A 22,223-nucleotide genomic window follows, 5' to 3' on the forward strand; every position below is an offset into this window, starting at 1 on the left:
GTGTGCTGCCATCGATAGTAAAGCCCACTTCTGAACAGAAACACTAAATCAATCACTTTTACTTGTTATACATCTATTTATTAAATGTGTACACCACACTTTCAATATAAACAACCAAGCCATTTGAATTTGCCCTATTTAACTCTACGTTCCACTAAAATAACTTGAAATACCCGTGTCTGATCCTGACTCAAGTTCTCTCAGTCGATCCTTTTTCAATTTTCGTCTGAACCTAGCATGACCCGTCCGGAACCTGGTATCCATGCTCCAGTTACTGGTGACAGTACGACCTCTCATGATTGTAAATGCCCTTTACACACAGACCAATTAGTTATTTTATTGATTTTCTACAATGCATATTTTATCTGTATGTTTCAGCGACTAGACAAAAATGTTGTGCAGCATTATCCTGCTATCCTTAAATAGCAGTACTGTAAACACAGATAAACGTGATCATTTGTAATACTTAACATCTTCACATACCACATTGGCAGCTGTATAGACTCTCTTCTGAGAATTTCCATGACCCAGTCTCTTGCAACACAGTGAGACGTTGACAGTTATAACCTTTGGGGCCTAAGAATCTCTTTTTTATCTAGGCAACACTGCCACCAAGTGGTATACAGAAGATACGCACACTTGGGCTCACCTTGAGGGGAAGAACTTCTCCACAGTCACTGGATGTTCCGCGGATGTAGGCTGCAATGATTATTCGGTTATTAATCGATTACTCAATGGACAGTAATGATTATTGGTGATTATCATTCATTACTCCTTAATTGATATGGCATGGTGATGAGAGGCAGAGAAGCCTATGTGCATATGTATATATTCATATATATGCATATACTGTATATTCTTTTTCTTAGCTAACAAGCTATGCTTTGTCTCCCTCTTTTTCAAATATGTAATTTACTTTCTTTTATTTCCTGTGTTTTAATATTTTGCTTCCTCAATTTCATTTCTATAGTATGTTGTACAAAGAATTTGTTTAGTTATAATAAGGAAGCATCGTACTACTTATTCAAAATAAACAAGCAAACAAATATTAAACTATCTATATGGGTGATTTACTGAGTTTGACTATTTTTTTTTTTTTTTTTTTAAATAATTAAAACAACAAATATTTTGTGGAATTCTTTGCTCAATAAAACAAAGGAATCATAAAAACTGAATCGTTTTAGTTTGTGGACAATCATTTCCAGGTTTGACAAACACTGATGAACGTTTTTGAACATTTTTGAACATTTTTTGACATTTCCCAGACCAAACACTCTAAATTATCGACAGACTATGAAAATAACCATTAGTTGCAGTCCTATGCAAAACATTGGGTATAGTTTTCTTAATCCAGCATGTGTTAAAACACACGGCAGCAGCGACAGCTATTGTCAGTATATTCCTGCTTACAAAGACACTGGAATTCAACTGCCATGGGGGGGACAGAAAATCTGTCACATTTCTTGTTCTTGTTACAACAAGACAGTTTCTAGTATAATTAGAATTTTCCAAATAATACTCTTACCCTGCCCTGAGAAAATATGCTAAATTAAGCCAGGTAGTTGTCAACAGTTTTTCAAAACATGCTTATGAGAGACAGGATAGACTAAATGACTCTATTCCAGATTTGCGATCTTACAGTGCCAGTCAACAGAGGTCTAGATTATCCAAGTTCAATATGTACCTGTTTGCCTTCAATTCCTGATTAAATTAAATTAAATAATTAAATAGTGCATATTTTTTGCTCTGTCTCCTGCTGTGATAACTTCAGTCTATCCATTTATTGTAAGCTGTAGGTTCTTTTGTTGACCAACAGGGGTTAGCAGTGTTCTACTTTCACCCAGACGCATGAGAACACTGTTGCTATAGGCAATGACAAAAGCCAGCATTTGAAACATAAACATAACGCAAGGCAAAAGAAGTGAGACAAATTACACAATTATCAAGTCTAGACAAGTAAAGATACAGGATGTGAACTTCCTTGAGTGTCCCCATTTTTTAATCAGCAAAACTAAAAAAGGTCTCAGCTCATGAACTCAGCGCTTTTAGAAACATTCAAACTCACGATGTAGTGAGTACATCATGAGGGGAGAGGGCATTCACATGGACTTGTCTTGTAAACACAGAGAATATGACACATGGAGCCTGAAACTGAGGAACCCAAATGGAACTCAGCCGCCATTAAGTCGATGATGTGCATTTCCTACTGTGACCTGAGAAAATGTCAGCCATGAAAAAGACCTTGGTGTTTCAGCTCTGATTCATAAGCATGAATCCACCTCTGACACACAGATAATGGACCATCCAACATCCAAGTAATGTTGTTACACTGACAGTTTCATTCAACAAACAAGCCATTAGGTGGAATGTAATTATAGCTGCCCAGTTTTCTCTTGTATTGAGGTGATAAAAAACTGTAGCCATCAACTGACAGAAAACTCCAGGTAATTTCCAGACAGAAGGGTTAGAGGGATAATACTGTTTGCCCTCAACACCAGCACTGTGAGCTCTGCTGTGTACAGAATGCGACTGCTGTTGTTTACGGAAAGTTTCTGCATTCAAAGCCTGGGGGAGCTGTTGCTGAAGGTTTCTGCACTCTTCCTTACCATCTTTTCTAAACTGAGTGGTTCCTGTTTCACAGAAACAAGAACAAGGCTGTGTGTTGACCACAAACCAAAGACCAAATGCAAAGCCTTTTTGGTAGCCCATCTAATTCATCACACAACAGTTTCCAGGTAGATTTTGCTGTTTGAGGTGAACTTAAGTGGGTGGTTGTATTTTGATCTGCCAGAAATAAAATAAGTAAAAGAATGAAATAAAATGTGTGAATGCCACATTTTTGTCAAATGGTTTCTTACGTGTTATATTAGCATTTCTAAAATGAATACAGCATTTTGGAACACCAGATTGATGGCAATCCAAGACCAAAATGTTTGTGTTTTTAAGGATTTGACTGTTTTCATGGGGACATTCTGTTTGTGCATGGAGAGGATGTTGATGCTTTTTGATCCATTCCTACACAGGTGCCTAAACCAAACCACATTCACAACAGGAAGTGCTTACCATCACCTTTGTTTCCTATAAAACACCACAAGTGCTTAAAACACTATGATGTTGAAATGCAAGTCTGTAGACGTACGTTTGTGTGAATGCAGTAATTGTAGTATATGTATATTGTAGGGTGACTTACTAAGGTAGTATAATAAGTTACTTTATACTATACTACATATAGCAAGTTACTTTAACATTAAAATAATAATGTTTGTGAGCTTCCTCTATACCCCCTCTTTGTTATACCTACAACTATTACTATATATTATATAGCTACTCATTACAGCTAACTTTATTAATATCCTCATCCATCGTTAATCTCTGGCTTGTCTGAGGGTCACATGAGGAGCTGGACCTAATCTCAGATGGCGTTGGGGCGAGACACATGATGTCACACCATGGACAAGATGATGACGAGATGATGACGAGATGATCATGATGATAATTGTTATTATATTATTATTATAATGTTCCTAGTCTCTATTGGATTCTGGTTCCCAGAGATTTTCTTCCTGTTTTTTTCACTCCTCTCTTGTCAAGTGCATGCACATTGTGTTCCTGTTGGGTTTCTCTGTGATAATTGTCAGGTCCTGAGATAATAATGTATGATATGAATCAAAATGGATTGAATATTCCTTTTGTAAAGGCCATTAAAGAGATTTTTCTCAATTTTCTTTTGGAACTGAATCCACTTTACTGAAACTAAAATAAACAGTCAGACTGAAGAAGTGCAAACAAAGAAGCCTCCACCAACATGTTGTGATCTGCCATGACCTCCCATGTACGTATATACACACCATATGACTTCATAGGACAGCCTCGAAAGGACAAGACAAACCTAACTGTAATCAACGTTAGAGTTACATTGCTTAGTAACGGTAATATCATGTAATATCATCAACAATTTCACTACTCATTATTGGGCACAGTGATATATTACCGAGTAACATGTTATTGTGTAAAACTGGAAACGTACAAAACATCATATGATCCTGGAGAGTGGGTTGACTTTCCTTGTCACAGTGGGGGTGAAGAGCACTACCAGGGGACTGACTGTCCTCTCGTGTTTTCTGTAAACACAAGCTGCTGCTGCTGCGGCTGCGGAGTGAGTTATCTCCTCTTACACTGGACTGCAGCAGCAGGACTCTGCTTTTGTGATTGTCTGCAGCTCACCAAGTGACGTCACACTTAACACTTCGGATTATGTCATGATTAACCGACAGCGTTGCCAAATTTAAAGCCCATGTCATTAGATTCAACAACTTTTTCAGATTCCTTTGGTGAGCTTTTTCAAAAGAAAGCATCCAGAGACAAACATACTGGTATTATTGTGTTTTTCATGCCTCATATCTTGATGTTTTCAGAATAAGATTCTGCTTTATTAAGTGGGTTTTTTAACATACATAAAAAAATTGCTTTGGCGTTCTGATGCATTAACAAACACAAGAGAAGAGAGGCTGCAGGCAGCCAAATTATAACCTTTATATGACCTTTGACTGCAGCATAAATTGGAACACACTGAAAGGAGTTTCACGCAGAGAATAATAAAGAGTGTTGATAAGGAACATTCTGGTTTGCATTTAATATGGAAACTCACCTTCTCCTCATGATAGTCAGAATTGATGGGAATGTTGATGGCAGAAGGACCAGGTAGATGTTTCTTTGTCACCTACAACCAGAAAGAAGTTGAACATGTTGCAGATAAATAGTAATTCATTAAAAATGAATGTGTCCCACTGCAACTACATGCTCCCAAAATGTTTGTTTCTCAAACCTCAAAAGGAATTTTAAACAAACCGAAACATTTTCTGAACATTTGTGACTATGTGTAATTAATGAGGTCTATGTTGTGTTGAGTAAAAGAAGCCAAGGCCACATCACAAACTCTCAATGGAGGCAGTGTCCATTTACTACTGTACAAAAAGTACATTAAACAAATTAAATAATAAAAAAATAAATTTACATATGACAAGAAAACATAATTAAATACATAAATATAGATGCCACAGCATAAAACATAGTCCTCTATAGTCCCAAAAAAGTAGTACAACTCTGCCCTGGCGTATCACAGCAGAAAAGGCACATAACAATAGGACACAATCCATACCTGGCAGAAAGTGGAGGCCATAAAGACATTAAATAACAAAAAAAAAGTTTACATATGGCAAGAAAACATAACAAAAATAGATGAATAAGGAAGCAACAACACAAAAATGTAAAGGTTGAAAAAGACGCAGGTGCAGTGTGCACCCACAAAAACGGACAACAGGAAACACAATTGAAAACAAAAAGTTCCACATGATGCCTGTCAGGTAAAACAGGGAAAGGCGAAACGTAATGTTGTGGAAATATTACATAGTAATAATTGGCATTATTACATATAACAAGTGACCAAACAAAAAAAAAAAACAGTCCAGAGTTTTCAAAAACAATGAAATCACTAAAACTGCTATGGCTTCGATGAATGCGATTAACCGTTTTAACCGTCTTCCGTGACGGAAACGGGTCATACTCACCTGTTTATTTAAGGTGTAGGTGTAGGAAAATTCACCTGCCATGTTCACCTGCAGTCTCGTGGACAGGTGTGTTCTAGCATATCTGTACTGAAGATTAAAAGACTCGCCTGTTACTGCACCGATGACATCGCTTTGGTTGACAGCTGTTTAAACTTAGAAATGGCGGTGGATGCTAGAACCCCATTGGCTGGAAAAGGCACATGCGACTGTGGGGCCGGGACTCTGGGCCTAAAGTGAAGCGTAAGTACGTACTATTTCTTCAATAATTGCATTAAAATAGACACATTACTTTATTAATTGATACGTTTAAAAAAACAACAGTGTGCTTGCTAGCGTTAGCTTTGCCTTCACGTTTGCTCCGCCCACAAAGAAAACGTCATAAAGTTTACCAACAGTGAAAGGGTTTTTTATTATTAACAGTAGTAGTAGTAGTAGTAGTAGTAGTGTACGGTATCCAGGTGCACCTTTGAGTCATAAACCCTGCAGTGCTTTTATGTTGAAAATCATTACCGGAAGCACCTGTCACCTCCGCTAGCTTGACCGCTAGCCTGCGCGATCTCCTTGCTGCTACTAATTAAACGGTTTCAAGCAGTCCATCACTTCCTACTGTACGAAGCTATGTGTTGGCCGACAGGGAAGCGCGCGGAGCGCGGCTATCTACTCCTTCGCGCCGCTCGGGAGCCATGGAGGAGCGGACACTGAAGGGAAGGAAGCAGCGACCGGAGCACTGCAGCAGCAGCGGGTCCACAGTGGCGGCGGTTCAGACAACGGTCGGTCCACGTTATCTGCAAACAGCACGACCGCAACTGTAACTGACGGGAACACAATGGTGACCTGGAGTAAAGTTTCCGTCATATGTGAAGAAGCTGTTGTCACTGATGTCCAGCTCAACTTTCCGTTAAGTGGGATTGTGTTAGTCTCGATGGGATCATAGCGACCGTGCAGAGTTTGTTTCACTCCTGTGTTCTTGTCCGGTAAAAAGCCATCTGCCTCCCCGGGGTAAATCTGGCGCACTGTCGGCCCCGTAGTGGCTCTTTAATATTTTAAACCCGACATCCGTGGAGGTCAACATGGGGGCAAAGCAGAGCAGCCCGCCTGCTGATCCAGCTGCCAACGGACGGACCAGAGCCTACTCGGGCTCGGACCTGCCGTCCAGCACGTCCAGCAGCGGCGGCGGTCATGTCAGCAGGAGCACCGCCGGAGGTGGCAGCAGGTACCATGGGTACAGTGCGCCCGGAGCCTCGTCCAGCACCAGCCAGGACATAGGAGCCAGAGGAGGCAGGTCTGCAGGTGCCTCAGGGGGATCGAGGACCAGATCTCGGTCCGGCATCAACATTCCGAACAGCAGCGGAGTCTACAGTTCCCCGGAATCCGAAGGCAGCAGCCCGGAGGAGGCGGCGGCAGCAGCAGCGGCGGCGGAGAGGGAGCACGAAGGTCCCAGGCTGCTGATAGGATCATTACCAGCTCATCTCTCCCCTAATCTGTTTGGAGGTAAGATTAAGGTTAAAGCCAGACTCACTGAACTGTAGAGGCACAGGAGTCCCCCCAAAAATAAACAACTTATTAAATCATTTATTATTAGGGCTAACATTGATTACAAACTATTACCAACATCTTTCATGTTGTATGTCTATACATGAGCAACTATAGATTAATTACACTCACAGAACTGTCATGACAGTGCCACAGGATGAGGCCAAAGTAAACAAACTTTTATGATGTAAAACATTCACTTCAATCATTTATTACACATGAACAAATGTATCATACAGGACAAACTCATTCATACATGCAGTAAGCTAATACTGGAATATTCTGTACAACGGCAGAAATTAAATCAAATTACAGAAGACCACCTTATTTCCCATGTGTTATCACAACACCATGAACAGAGGTCTGAGTACAAATCCATGTAAGGCAGAATCTGCAGGGAAAAAGTCAATAATGGACCAAATATCTCGAAATGAGATCATGACCCTTTTCTCAGCGACATTTTTATATTTAATTTGATTCCATGGAAAAGTAGAAGAAGGTCGAGTGAGGATGTGTTCTGAGTTAAGCTGCTACTAATGTTAACTTCCTCTAAGCAGAGAAGTGTCTTTTTTTGAGAAGGAACTTGGAGGGGATGGGCATGGCATAATCATTTACAAATTATTATGGGGAAAAAGCCATTAGATGGACAGCATTTTAAAGATTCTCCAAACCATTACTACCAAGTAACACCTGAGAAAATATTGAGCTCTTGAGGTAACACCGTTATCACCAATGTTATAATACAGGGGTGTAAATAGGCCGAGCAAATGTCAGCTACATACTTTTCACAGGAGGCAGATTTATTCTTATTAAGATAATTTGCTCTCTCATCCTCCTCTTCCTCACATATACTTCACACACTGGTGACAGAAGATGGAACTCCAATTATTGTTACTTATTCATTTATTTGTGTTATTTATTTTATTTTCTACACACTTTACTCAGCTTCACTCCGATCACTTGCTCGGGTATTTCTGATTTCCCTCCAAGTAACCAGAGGAAGCTTGTATGACAGTTTGTCTCTAAATTTCATCAGCTGTGTGACTTAAGGTTGGGCCATTAAAAAGCTAAACTTATCACCTTTCTTCACAGTGTGGTAATTTAATTCCATTTGAGAATCATTCAGAGGCAGTTTTTACCTTTTAGACTGTTCACTGGCTTCAGTTGGTCGTCCATCTGTAAAGCAACAGTGTGTTTGATGCTCATTCTGTGCAACAAGCTGAAGCCAGAGTCCAAATAGCCAAGAGGCTTCTCACTTGGACTGTCACGGATACTGCAGTACCACAATTTTGCCATCGTATCATGTCCACAATCGCATGATCGCATCACTGAAAGGAAAAGTCCTCTTAAGGAAAGGGAGGATAATGGTAAACCAAGGCTCAGTGCATCAACAGAGAGAGTGGAGATAAGATAAGAAAAGGCAGCAGGCAGACACATTTCGGTTTAAAAAAACAAGAAAACAACTTGACATGGTGTTGACCAGGTATTTCGTTGTCACAATCAAAACGCACACACTCTGCTACTGAGAATTATGTCCACAAGTCAGTGTGAGTTTTCAGGAGTTCATTCCAGGTTAAATCTACCTTAATGGGATGAGGCAGTGATGCCTAATCTGCTCTATCTTAATCTCTGCTGCTGAGTCTTCATTTGAATCCTGCAGCACTTGTTGCAGTGCTGCTGTCTCGCTGCTTGGACTGAGCAGCTGTGATGTCACTCTGGTTTCTAAAGAAACTGGCTTTTGGGACTGCTTCTGCTCCCTCATATGTGCACACAATCATTGTGTGAAGATGGCTGGATTGCCTGCGTGTCTTTTTTTATTTGTTATCTTTTTCACACAGTTGGCTTCACAGTGTTGTTGTATTGATACAATTTACATGTATTGGCACTTTTTTTTTGCCGGTGTCTCTTCCTAACAGTTGATGCGGAGGTGAAACACTCGCCTGGATGAACGAAGATGTGTTTGTGTGGATGTAGACTCGTAACTGTGGCTCCACTTCCTACACATTTTACACCTCATCTCTTGTCATCTTGTTCAAACACGCAGGCTAGTTTGTGTACAGAGAGCGAGAGAGAGATAACTGTGTGGAAGCTGGTGAGGTGCCAGTCCCATTCTCTCTCTTCCCATTCCGTCAGTCTCCTGCTGCTCTGTGAGCTGATCAGTCTGGCACTTAAAAACCAAAAAAAAAAAGACCCGATACATTACACATTTATTTTTCGAAAAAAGAAGAGTACGTTTTATTTTGTAATTGTGTTACATGTAATGATTGTCTATTTTGTAATGTAATAAGATGCCAATTTCAGTTATTAGTGATGAGTGTGGATCGATAGTGCAGTATTGTATTGTATTTTCAGACCAGTTTACAACATATAAAATGATTTAGTTGTTGACTTGAAATTAGACGAGTTAACCGACTACTGGGAGTTCACGCTCATTAAATCCGTAAAAAGAAACTCAACTTGCACCTGTTGTTACCTCGAACGATCTTCAGTCCAAACTCCAAGATCTTCATTTCGTTTCAGTTATTTTAAATGCAGGGAAAAAAATAAAGTAGTTACAGAGAGCTGCAGTTGCTTTAATTAACAGATAAATCAATGCCTAATTAATTCTGCTTTGTTCTTATTCGTCACTTCTATTTAAATTAGTTGTTTTCTACTGTTTATTGTCGTTATTTGCAGGCTCGTAAAAGAGATTTTAATCTCCCCATTGCTGCCTAATAAAATAAAGTTGAGTGTGTTTTTAGCAGTCATTTGGGAGCTCATTCTTGATGGAAATTGGTTGTGTATTAACTGAAGTCTTGTCCTTTTACTTCCAATAAAACCAACACTTACAGTGACAAAGGTTACCAATGAATTTGGTCCCTCCTCCTGAACAGAGTCACTGAAAGCAGCTCCACATGTTATTGTGCTGACTCTGGTACAGATGTATTCATGAGGTTAAGATGTAACTTATTTATGTGGTGCAGGAGAAGTAAATTAACAGTCTTCACCTTGAAAAACACAATAGCACTTCAAACTGCTCTTGACCTCACTGAAAAACAAGGGGCATAACTGCCATTTTGGGACATGACAAAGCCTTATAACTGTATTGCTGTCCACAAAAATTGCTGTTGTAATTTCTTTTCCGGTTGTGTCCTTTTGAAAATTATTAGGACAAGGGGTTGCAGAAGCAGCTACATGTGGCTTTAAGCTGTTGCCCCATAAGCTGGCATTATTGTTGGTTTCCCAAACTGAAATCCCACTTTTGTTGTCGCTATCATCAGTGATGATGAAGTCATCTTTGTTGTTGAGTGTCTGGAGGCTCAAGATGTGACCTTCTCCCACAAAGGCATGGCAAAGCTTGAACATCCAATCTTTTTCCCTGTGTTATTTTCTGTGTGACGTATAGAACTTTCTTATAGTGCCCTCGTATTACATACTGAACAGAAATGTACACAAAATCAGTATCGTTGTAGTTTCAGCATACGTCTGTGAATGGCTTCTAACAAGAGTGAAGGTTGCCAGATATGGAGGACTGAAAGCCTCCGTCCTCCTACGATGTTTTCTCGCTCCGAGCGTTGACTAGCTGCAGCAGTAGCATCATGCCAAAGCTAGCAGCCTGGTTCTTGTCCAAAGCAGACAACAGCCAGAAGGCACACATACAGTGCATGCTTGTATGATTTTTATCCACTGAAAATGTTGTGTTTTCAGGTTTTTAAAATGGAATTTATTTTAGATTTCACAGTATTTGCCAGTTACAAGCAGTTTCTCATGAATGAAGAAAATAAACAGTGGTTAAACATCTGCATGAGTGTGATTTGTCTGTCCTTAAGGGAAAAACAGCCATAGTTTCAAACTTTCTGAAGCCTCTCAAGTCCCAAAGTTTGGACGTGGAATGAATGCTTGCATGAGGTTATCTCTTTCCATAAATCTCTTTCCTTGACTGCCTTTGTCTTCTATTAAATGGTTGTTTTAGGTCATTTGGCAGTTCCACCATCTGCTATTTCTATCACTGGGGATAGATATTGGAATAATGCTATTATTTTCATTGTTTTGGTTACACAACGGTGTACACACTTCATTTGTGCCATAAATTGTACCTGAAGCAAAGAGAGTAAAATAGTGAAAGCAAGACTTTCAGGGGACTAATAAAAGAGATAATGGTGTTGTTTTTCTATCACCATTTTACTGTGCAGTCCCTTTTAATATCATGACATTGTTTTAACAACATTTTAAACCGAAGTGAACCCCTCCCAACTTTTACTTGAGTACTTTATGCTTTGGAATTGATTGTTTGAGAATCTGGAACCTTCCTACAGGATGTTTTACTATGTGGTAAAAAATAAGGCCATTGAGTGACCATGAGAAAAAGAACATCCGCACAGTGTACTTAATACACTGCTACTCACTGGATTATTTGTGATTCATTTTGTGAACTCCGAGCAAAAACTGGGGTCATTTTGAGGTGACAGTGTTATTATTTTCTGGACGAGATATTTTGGTATCTCCCCCGTTTCCTCTGGGGCGTTTGTGGGTGATGCTAATATTGACAGATGGAGAAATGGACTGACCTGGTAGACGACAGTGCTGTATTAGCATGACAGAAGGAAGTCCTCATCATTTACCCTACTTAAACCCATTTCCCAGCAGCTGAAAAACATCTTTATTTTTAGTTCTCTTGTCATTGACCTCTTCTAGCCTCACTTCCTGCTTTCCCCTCTTCACTCCTCTCCAATTTTTTAGTTACTTTATCCAAGTCCCATGAAATGCAGGTGCGAGTAATGTGAATTTAATAGGCATCAGAGTGCCAAACACTTTCCCAGCTGTCAATAGGACAACCCTGAGTTGTCTCCTGTATTGACTATCTGCCACTTCAGTGACACAGACCTCGGGATCTAAGGCCTCATAGCTATTCATGACAGTTAATTCCAGTATCTTGAGTAATCTGTATTTACAGTATGTAGAGCTTTTCTAGTCTTGATGACCACTAATGTGTCAGGAGTGGCACCCAATGTCTTCTTGGGTTACTATTTTTTATTTGGAACCAGTGTGGTCATTGTCCTCTGACCTCTGGCATCAACAATGCATTTTTAATGGCTTCTGGTAACACTTCACATCTCCTCACATGGAGGGTGCGGGGCTTTTAACCTCGTCTTTAACCTTGTCTTGTGACTTTACTGTACAGTAAAACTCAGTTTCCTCTCCTGCAGAGTAGCCTGAATGTTCTCCGCATTCCTCAAACTGCACATGGGAGAGTAAAAGGGGAGTCAATGATCACTGGACCCTGATCAATAAAGTAATCATTCATAAATCCCATGAAATCCAGAATGTGCCGAGTCAGGGGTTGGAGGAGAGCTGAGTGAACACAACTCTCTGGGATGGTTGCCAAGAAGCAGATGTGATTGGGAGCAGATAAACCGTGAAGAATTGTGGTCAACAGTGTTTAAAATGTTCAAGCTTTGGCCGAGAATCTTTTGTTCAGCTGTCCCTGTCATGGTGAATCTTTACTGTGTGACATTGGTCTACAGTTTCTTGTGAATGTGAAAGTGAAACCAAGAACATATATGTTTGTCGGAATGAAAAATGCTGGTGTCACAGTTAAGGGCATCTTTAAGGTTGACTGGTGATTTCATTTAATGTTGTTATCTGCACATTATCCACCCATTCTCTATAATTGTATCTTGTGTGATCCTGTTTTCTTCCAGGCTTCAAGTGCCCCGTGTGCTCCAAGTTTGTGTCCTCGGATGAGATGGATCTTCATCTGGTTTTGTGTTTAACCAAACCCAGAGTGACATACAATGGTAGGCAACAAATCCTCACGTTTAATGTGTGTACTGTACACAATCAGTCGTTATTACATATAACTGCATATACTACACATACTTTGAAAGCTAAGTACCCAAACTGGACCTGAACCTCATGCAGTCACTATAAACTTAAATTTGCAGTACCCTCTCCCTGATTTGTAATTTCCACACACCTGGTGCTTGTTTCCCCCGTTTACAAAACACATGCAGCTTTAATGACAGTCACTTTGCACATGCTGTATATTCATTCACTTTCTACTGCTCCTCCACATGAGGGTGGCAGGGCCCCTGGAGGCAATCCCAGCTGACACAGGGCAAAAGGTGGGGGGTACACAGTGGACAGATCGCCAGTGCGAGGAAACTGGAATAAAAAAAAAAAAAAACCCATATGGGGGAACACGGTCTTTTTGCTGTGTTAGCCACTATGCCTCCACGCTTTATATATAAAATGGAAACATTACATACATACAATGCTACTAGAGCTGCAACAAACAATTATTTTCATAATCGATTCTTTCCTTGATTAATCGAGTAATTGTTTGGTCCATGAAAATGTTGATCAATGTTTCTCACACCTGGAAATGTTGATGTTCAATATTTCCATGTCTTATAAAAAAAATGATTCACTTTCGCTTTCTTTGTCATATGGAGCAAAGAAACCAGAAAATTGCACCAAAAGCTGAAAAATCAGAACTTGTTTTAATAACCGATTAATCAAGTGATTGTTTCAGCGCTAGTGATTGTAACTGAACCTGAATATTATTTCAAAACAGTTGTCTGACCCTTGGGGTTTGATTATCCACTAACTAGTGTGTGTGACATGATCACTGACCCTGGGAATCACAGCTGCTCTATGGTATTTGTGGTCCTTTAATTGGATAATCAGCTGCTCAGTCCTTCTCACTGTCTGCATGCATACAGTATACACACACGCACACACACACACACACACACACACACACACACACGCAGAGCCTCAGTAATCAGTATGTTTGTGTCCGTCTTCCGTTGTTTGCTTTCTCCATTCAAGGACAGACCAAATAAAAAACGCAAACACCACACGCAATATATCAAGCAAATGATGACTTGCAAACAATGTCATGCTGAGCAATGTGTACTCTCAATATATGTAATTATATGTGTTGGTCAGCTAACAACTGAACATTATATGGTATATAAACATGTGTATTTTTGCCCCTCTCATGACTTCATAAACTTAGCCTGCTGTCATTGAAAAGTCGCGGCCCACACTCGTGGTTACAGACACAGCAGTTAGCAGCTGTCACATGTTTCTAACATCGCAGCTCCCGTGTGTGTCTCTGACCTCATTTCTGATAAAAAAAACCTGCTGTATGTGACTCTGATGGATCACACACCATCACAGCCACGCCAGAGGTCAACCTGCTGCACCTCTTCCACTCTCTTCTAAATGCTTGTGTCTTTAGAGAGCAAAGCTATTTCTAAGAGTTTTTGTTATTGTTAGAGCTGCTCAAATGCTTTTACCTTGAAACATGTGACGGTTTATTGTCAAATGCAGTAGTTCCACTTACAGCCAGAATGTCTTACATTGCATAACACGAGAGAGTGTAAATAGGTCTGAAAAGGAAGTGAAATCTGTTACAGATGAGGATTTTTAAAATGGAAGCAACCACTGCACAGCACTACAATTTTGGCTCACCCAGACTTGGTGCATTGACCTCTGATGTCTCAATTCTGCACTGCCATCCTGCATCAGCTAAACCTCCCTGAATCTCCTTTACTGTGATGTGGGGCCCTCTCTGCCCAGAGTAAACTGAATTCTAATGTCTTGATGACCTTTTGGATAGTTGGAATTTCAAGCTGGAAGGATTTTGACATAGAGAGAATGCAGAGAGAGAGAAAATAAGTTTTAGTTGAGTTTGAATTTAAATGCAGTCATGACATTGAGTGCAGCTCCTGCAATACAGTACAAATCCATGTTTTATCAATGACTGCAGCGTTAATCATTGCAGAAAATGAAGCGCATACTTTTCCACTGCGCTGACGACTACCACTACCCTATCTTTATATTCATCACCTCAGGATGGCAGCAGCAACAGCAACAGGCAGTAACCGTGGCGAGAGTTACGGTGCTCCTTGAATGCATCTTGTAGCTGTTCCTCTAACTTCTGTTTCTGTAAAGTTCTCTCCCTGTTTGTCTACTCTTTGCTACCCTGCAAAATAAAACCCAATAATCCTTCCTCGTTCATTGGTCTGCACCAATTCTGCACCAGCACCACAAAATGTCTGCCACGTTACAAGACTGTTTATAGCCCAGAACCTGCCAGATTTGAGCCAGTGTACGCCACAAAATCAGTGCTGGTCTTCATGGTGTATGAATGATAATTACTGTATATATTGATCACTATAAGATATCATGATCAATGACATCCTGTCTCTTGTTTGTAACCACAAAAGAGCAGTAAACAAATAAAGCCTCAATCTCACTTTATCATTCACTGAGTTACTGATGGAGAACAGCAAATGCATGAAACACACATAGATTTAACTCTCCTTTCTGTCTGTGTCTGGACCGTGTGAAAGACCGACTGGCACTGTCTGCTGGACGTCATGTGGCACAGCCCATAATAAGTGGCTTTTCCAGGCCCGATGTGGGTTAATCCAGTTACATAAGGCCAGTCCCAATGACCCAGTGTGTGTTGCTGCAGGTGATGGGTTTAATGGCGCACATGATGACTTCCACTTCCTGGTCCAATGCAGTGTAAAAGAAGAATACTGCTCAGAGTGAACACACACACACACACAGACACTCACATCTGTTCTTCTGCAACACAGTGACTTCCATTTATTTGGAATATTATCAGACTGATACTGAAGTGTGGGGTTTTGACTCGTGTATGATGAGATGTGATTTGATCTGTTGTGACGTGTGTGTGTGTGTGTGTGTGTGTGTTATCTTCCAGAGGACGTCCTCACTAAGGATGCAGGAGAGTGTGCTATCTGCCTGGAGGAGCTCGTACAGGGAGACACCATTGCTCGTCTGCCCTGCCTCTGCATTTATCACAAAGGGTATGAAGTTAATGTCACTTTGTTTACTTTCCATTTCCATTTGTGTTCCACTCATGCAGAGAATGTTCAATTCTTATTAAATATGATGTTCTACGTCTGCCGGGTGTTCCTGATCTCTAGTACTTTTTCATTCCATCATATTGTCCCACATGGAGCATGTGCAATAGATGCATATGTGCATATGGTTCACGCAGTCACAAATGTTTAGACTGAACACGGATGCCTGCGTGTGTCTGTGTGCGCCGTCACGGACACGGACGGATGCCGACATTTATGTCAGTAAACAAGGACGCAGAAAATATTCACTGGCCTCTCTGTTTACATTGTGGTCGCTGTTGCTATGGCAACACAGCATTCACTTCCACAAACAGAACAGAAAATGGTGATGAAGATTAACATTTGTTGTGCGACTCGTTTTCCAGCTGCATCGACGAGTGGTTTGAAGTGAACAGGTCATGTCCGGAGCATCCGTCAGATTAACGCTTTTTTTGCACAGGTGACGTGTTCTTGTTTTCTTTACAGATTAAAAAAAAAATTAAAAAAAATTCAACAATTAATGAATGTTTAAGCAAACAGTATATTATGTGTTGTGTGTATAACAGCAGGTTCCCCTCAAAGAGTGATCTACTTTCTTAAAGTGTGGATCCTGAGAGGCTGCTGTCACCACTGTGACCACTGTGATCAGTCATCCACCCCCATCCCCGAGAGATAATGTACTACCGTGGTGTGCCAAATGTCATTTCAACTATCTTCAGGGATTTAGACTTTATGTTCGTGTTTGAGTTGCACATCCATACACTCGGTGTAGACTGGAGCAGCTGATCTCCACCTCACTTCTGCTGCCCTGATGTTCAGCACTACGACGGGGCAGGACGCTTCTTCCCGGGGGTCACTGGAGAGCAGCTGTCAGCGGATTGTACACCAGGACACTGGAGGAGGTGGACCATGGGCCTGCAGGCAGCGACCGGGTGCAGGGGAGGGGAGGGGAGGGGGTGGATTACCCCTCCCCTTCTTCCTCCCCCTGGCCCTCCCCTGCCCCCTCCTCCTTCAGCATCAGTGTCCACCAGTGCCTTGTTGTAGTGACGTCTGGCCACAGCAGGGCGGCACAGAGGAGTCAAAAACCATCAGCGGAGATGAATGGACCAACTGGTCGGACCTGCACCACCATCTCACAGCAAAAACTGCATTTCTGCCAGTTCCAGGAGAAACAAGCCAGACACAGAATCAGCAGCACGGACACGTTCAGAACTGAGGCTGCTACAGCTGCTGCAACAATGGTGCCAACACACACACACACACACACACACACACACACATAACCAGTGATCCTTGGCTTTCTTCAAAATGCCCCAAAAAACACCAGAGTTTTTGCTTATCCAGAGAGTAGTTTTGGAAATTGTGGAGAGCCAAAAAAAAAAAAAAAAGATTTAAGACCCCATGATATGGCTCTCAGAGAACTCATTCAGAGTTTCCACATATTTACGTAGGATGACTCATCCTCAAGCACTGTGCTGACCCGACCTGCGTCGCTCTGTTCGCTCTCCATCCTCAGCAGCTCAGCATCACGTAGCAGCTAAACATTTATGGCCTCACTCCAGACATTTCCTCCTTCTCATCATCTTCTTCCTCTTCAGTTCAGGTGGTGGTGGTGTGAAGCCCCTCCACAGCCAAGAGAGTTTAGCTGTGTCTTCATGCTGTGTTGAAGCTGCAGTGGTGCTATTGGCTCATCTCAATGCAGCACTTTTTGAACTGGATATACATAAAATGTGCGGAAGGCAGAGAGCGATGTCATGGGGGTTCTTTAAATCTGATTCAAACCGGATTTAGAGTTGGTTTGAAGTCCAATTTCTACAGATGCATCTCAGTCTGAACACACTGGGCGCTCAAATCACACGACAAGTGTTCACTAAACATCGCACTGCAACGCGACGTGTCAATTGTTTGATGAGCGAGATGACACACCTCCATTTCCTTCCCCTGCGTCTTTGTTTCAAAGCGGCGCCACAAACGTGGAGCACCTACATCGTTACCAAAGCAACCCCATGCCTGGACACACAAATCCAATTTGACCTTTTGGAAATGACCTGTGTGGACAGTCTCCATGGAAAGATCGCATATCAGAGGAAAAGAAAATCTGAATTGCCTGCAGTCTGATCATTGCCTTTATTATCAACGTAGAGTGGAGGTCTTGAGTTGCAAAAAAACAAACCCTACCCCCAACCTGAATGTATGGCGGCGCTTTGTTGCCACTGTGACAAACAAAATGTGATTTTTTTCTTTTTTCTTTTAATCAATGCGATAATAAAACCACAGCTTACGTTCGTCTTTCTTCAGAACAGCTCGTGTTAGATGAGGCCGGGGCTCAGACTCCGGACTCCAAACAATGTCAAAGCGACAACTCGCGAGGAATCCTGAAGCACAAAGACAGGGTCAAAAAAACTGGATAATAATTCAAGTCGTACACTGAAGCACTTGAGGACGAAAAAGATTGATACAGACTGACGGCAAAGTGAGGGAAGCACACTGATTAAAAAAAGATGAGAGGACACGGGTCAATCAAATTATGGACGGAGCAGGTGATCAGGGTGGCAGCAGGACGGGGGGGGGGGGGCAGGAAGTGGAGCTGCCCGAAACACAAGGAGAGCAGAATTATTACAAAGTAAAACAGGAAATAACGACATGAATATTTGATATAATATTTAATATTTGTGAAGTGAAGTTTCTTATTAAAATGCTGATTTAATGTAATTGTTAAATGTCGTACAAAAAGAGAATGACAAGAACACTTTTTTTTTAAAATAAGAATATTTAGGTGCTTAGCTTTATTAGTTGTGATTACTTGAAAATCTCATAACAAGAAGTGATCAAATAAAACTACTGGTTTAAACGCACCAGGTTAAAAATAATATGTGCCTATTACAGGGTTCCCACAGGTCCTTGAAAGGTTTTGAAAATCGTCCTAGAAACACATGGGTCATTGAAAGTGCTTGGATTTTGTGCAAGAAAGAAGTTCGGTTGATATTTAGGTAAATGTCTCCCTGGTTTTGTGACGACGCCACCTACTGCTTCAGGCCCTGCATTGCTTGATGTACGTAGACTACGCAGAAACGTGAGATTCCATGCAGAACAATGAGCAAGTAAAGCTAAGCAAGAGAGAGCAAATGACAACGTGATGCCTGGGAAATTTTCTCACCAAAGAAAATGACAAAGACTGACTTTGACCCAAGATTCCAAAAAGGACAATCACTTGTCCAGATGCAGAGTGTGCTGCAAATCAATAAGAGTGGACGCCATCATCGGCAAAGAGGCTCCTTACAAGTTGCCCTCCCATCTTAAGCCGTGTCAGCACATTCTGTCCTTGAATTTGATGGGAATCGGTCCTTGAAAAGTCCTTGAATTTGGTGTCAACCGAGGTGTGGGAACCCTGCTATTAATTGTTGAGTTTGGGACATTAGAGGCAACATAATACAACAATCAAAGTGGTTTAAATTTATACAAACAAAGTAAACTAGGTCCGGTCTGATTGTGTGGTTGCCATGAATTTCAATCCAGTCAGAAACTGATTTGTGATTTCACTGACGAGCTCATCAATGTGGATACCAAAACTCCGTTTTCCCGTCTATGACTCGTAGACTCATATATTTTCCATTTAGAATATTTTTTACAACCATAACCACTCTGTGTTTGTCAGACTGACGGAGAAGCTCTTCTATGAAAATCTCCATTTACTCCTTTAATCTGAATCATGTGAACACAGGATCATAAAATTCCACTCTCAACTAGTTTTTACCTGTTCACTATGACTCCCCTTACTACTTTATGAAAGTGCAATATGAAATTACAGGAAAGTCCCTTTAAATATCATTATGCAATATAACTTGCCATGTATTCATGCTCTGCTGCCCTCTGGTGGGGATAACAGAGAATGAACCCTGTCAGCTTTTTGGGAGTTTTGGGATCCACTGATTATGACTTCAACACCCTGATTTACCACACGGAGGTGCTACAGAGTCGTGTAGATCCTCTGTGTGGACTTTTATTATTAGCAATAGCGTGTTAGTAATTGTTTGACACGTCACAGGATCAGACTGTACCAAACACTTATTTATTCTCATGATCACGGTCGTGTAACGGGGTTCAGTGAATGTGGGGGGGGGGGGGGGGGCTTCAGGTCTGGCCTAAATAGATAATGACGACACTCGTGTGTCACATGCTCGTCTCTTGCTGTTAAACGTTGCCTGTAACAGCACAACAACTTATCAACTGATCAAAAATCCCCCAAAAAAATGACATTCCCTCACACAAACAAACTGTAGTTCAGAAAAATGGATTGTTTTCGATTATTATTAATCTTAATTTCAAAGAACCTTCAATCTACGCCATTTCCTGTCACATTTCTATCTACGACATATCATGTTAGTTTGTTAACTTCCTGTGGTGCTTTTGGCAGAAATGAGGATGATAACCCAGCGTGTTTGTGTGGGAACGTCATTTTTTGGCAGATGAGTGAAACATGACGACGGCCAGCTCTCAAATTGAATAATCCTGTGGTGTGAGAATATTCCCGGGGAGATTAAATATGAAACCACTGATGTTGTGACTTGAAGGAAAGTAAGAAAGAAAGAAACCGTGTCGCCGTGGCTCCTGAAGGTTTTCTGTGTATGTATCATGAGTACTGTGTGTACGAAGGTACCGACTGTCCGACAATAAGCCTCATGTGAGATACTATAGAACAGAGGTCTCAAACTCGCGGCCAGTGGGCCACATGTGGCCCCTCCCACTCACTTTATCTGGCCCACCCTGTGATAAAGGGTTTTTAGCTATTGTCATGAACAGTAAGCAATATTTTCAGATTAAGGTTGTATGAATTACACTTTTACATGTATTTAACGTGAAATTATATACATGTGTTTTTATCGCATCATTCCATATCAGAAGAAACACTTTTACTTTGAAATTCTGTGATTACGTTATCGCGAGGGAATATTGTGATGTGATTTTAAGCTCATTTGTGGCCCCTGGGTCGTCTAGTTTGAGACCCCTTCTGTAGAATCAGCAAAGCACTTTTTCTTTTTTTATAATTTATTTCTTTGCCACTTCTGAGCCCCAACAAGAATGATCTTGCTATAACAGAACAGAGCGAGTGAGTGTGTGTGTGTGTGTGTGTGTGCTGACAAAAAACTGATAATCAAAACACAAAATAACTCAAATATTTATTTTACGTAAAATAAATAAACTGTGTACATAAAGTAATTGAGAGTGAATCATTTCAATACCAGTCATCCTGGTTTAGTTACTGCATATTTTGTTTTGTCTTATTCTCTCATGTAATTTTGTGTTTGGAGCTAATCAGAGTTTTTAAATAAAACCTTTGTATCAGCTTGTGTCATGTGTGCTTTTATTCTTTTTTAGTAATAATAATAAATATTAATTAATAAATAATAAAAATGTGTCAGGTGTGGTGCTCAGTGATAAATCAGCTCATTGACTCTGTTTAAAGAAAGACTGGGTTTGTTGAAATAGAATGAAAACAAATGCTTCTGTTCAGGAATGCAAGTTAAATAACTAATTTGACGTATTAATTAAGAGAGAATAATGTGCTTTATTGTTTTTTTTTAGTAAACCAGTCAATTTGAAAATTCATGGATAATAACTTTCTATTTCAGCATTAATATCAGTTTGGTTAAAGAGCTTCCACATACTGGTGATATGAACCGTTACAGAAACATCAAATAATGATTTGGATAAATACTAATGCTGTGGCATAAACCTTACATTTGTCAAGCACTGTACATATGATCAATGAAGAATGATGGGCCCATTTATTAGTATGAAGCAATAACTTTTAATAACTTCTGCATTCTCTTAATAATGTACTGACTCCTGCTAACTCATGTAACAGCGTAGTAATGACTACCACATAAACACACTGTTTAATGCTCATGCACTAATACAAATTAAATAATGATCCAAAATAAAAAACACATTCTCATGTAACATGACTCCCAGGTACTTATCTGTCATTTTCTCTCTCACACACACACACACAGAATTAACCGATCCTTCAAACACACACAGGGCACTAATCTGCCCCCAGGAAACAAAGGGGGCTCAGGGGAACCAGGATCCTCTGGGCTGCCCAAAACCTTTCACCCCAGATGGGACTCGAACCCACAATCCCTGGCTTAGGAGGCCAGTGCCTTATCCATTAGGCCACTGGGGCTCAACGGAGAGGAACATTAGGGGTGCTGGAATGACTCATACTCGACTATCACACACTCATTTAAAACAA

General features: G+C 40.7%; 1 protein-coding gene, 1 long non-coding RNA gene and 1 other non-coding gene across 4 annotated transcripts in view; 1 reads left to right on the plus strand and 2 right to left on the minus strand.

Annotated features, from left to right (window-relative positions):
• The window catches only part of LOC131471120 (uncharacterized), a 47,822-nt gene extending 41,817 nt beyond the window's left edge, over positions 1-6,005 (minus strand). Inside the window, exons 1-2 of the long non-coding RNA XR_009241975.1 lie at positions 5,568-6,005; positions 4,649-4,720 (exon numbers count right to left, since the gene is read on the minus strand). This is a non-coding gene — a long non-coding RNA (uncharacterized LOC131471120). The remainder of the gene's footprint in view (positions 1-4,648; positions 4,721-5,567) is intronic.
• Positions 6,006-6,126: 121 nt separating this feature from the next.
• Positions 6,127-18,253, plus strand: znrf2b (zinc and ring finger 2b). Of its 2 annotated transcripts, none has more exons than XM_058647444.1 (5): positions 6,127-7,058; positions 12,782-12,877; positions 15,826-15,931; positions 16,354-16,427; positions 16,537-18,253. In XM_058647444.1, the coding sequence occupies exons 1-4, from the start codon at positions 6,638-6,640 to the stop codon at positions 16,409-16,411; spliced, it is 681 nt and encodes a 226-aa protein (XP_058503427.1). In that variant the 5' UTR covers positions 6,127-6,637; the 3' UTR covers positions 16,412-16,427; positions 16,537-18,253. The 2 variants fall into 2 exon arrangements, with proteins under 2 accessions (XP_058503427.1, XP_058503425.1); XM_058647442.1 differs by having other exon boundaries at positions 6,128-7,058; positions 16,534-18,253.
• Positions 18,254-22,081: 3,828 nt separating this feature from the next.
• trnar-ccu (transfer RNA arginine (anticodon CCU)) lies at positions 22,082-22,154 on the minus strand. The gene has a single exon. It is a non-coding gene; the product is annotated as a tRNA-Arg (tRNA).
• Positions 22,155-22,223: the final 69 nt, after the last annotated feature.

The sequence above is a fragment of the Solea solea genome, chromosome 13, assembly GCF_958295425.1.
Source record: "Solea solea chromosome 13, fSolSol10.1, whole genome shotgun sequence".
Taxonomy (NCBI): Eukaryota; Metazoa; Chordata; class Actinopteri; order Pleuronectiformes; family Soleidae; genus Solea; species Solea solea.

What these genes read in the sequence shown, in the direction of transcription:
- znrf2b (XM_058647444.1), top strand. Translation starts at nt 6,638, where the DNA reads ATGGGGGCAAAGCAGAGCAGCCCGCCTGCTGATCCAGCTGCCAACGGA. An exon ending in ACCCAGAGTGACATACAATG is followed by an intron (nt 12,878 to 15,825) that starts GTAGGCAACAAA and finishes GTTATCTTCCAG; the next exon opens with AGGACGTCCTCACTAAGGAT. An exon ending in CTCTGCATTTATCACAAAGG is followed by an intron (nt 15,932 to 16,353) that starts GTATGAAGTTAA and finishes CTCGTTTTCCAG; the next exon opens with CTGCATCGACGAGTGGTTTG.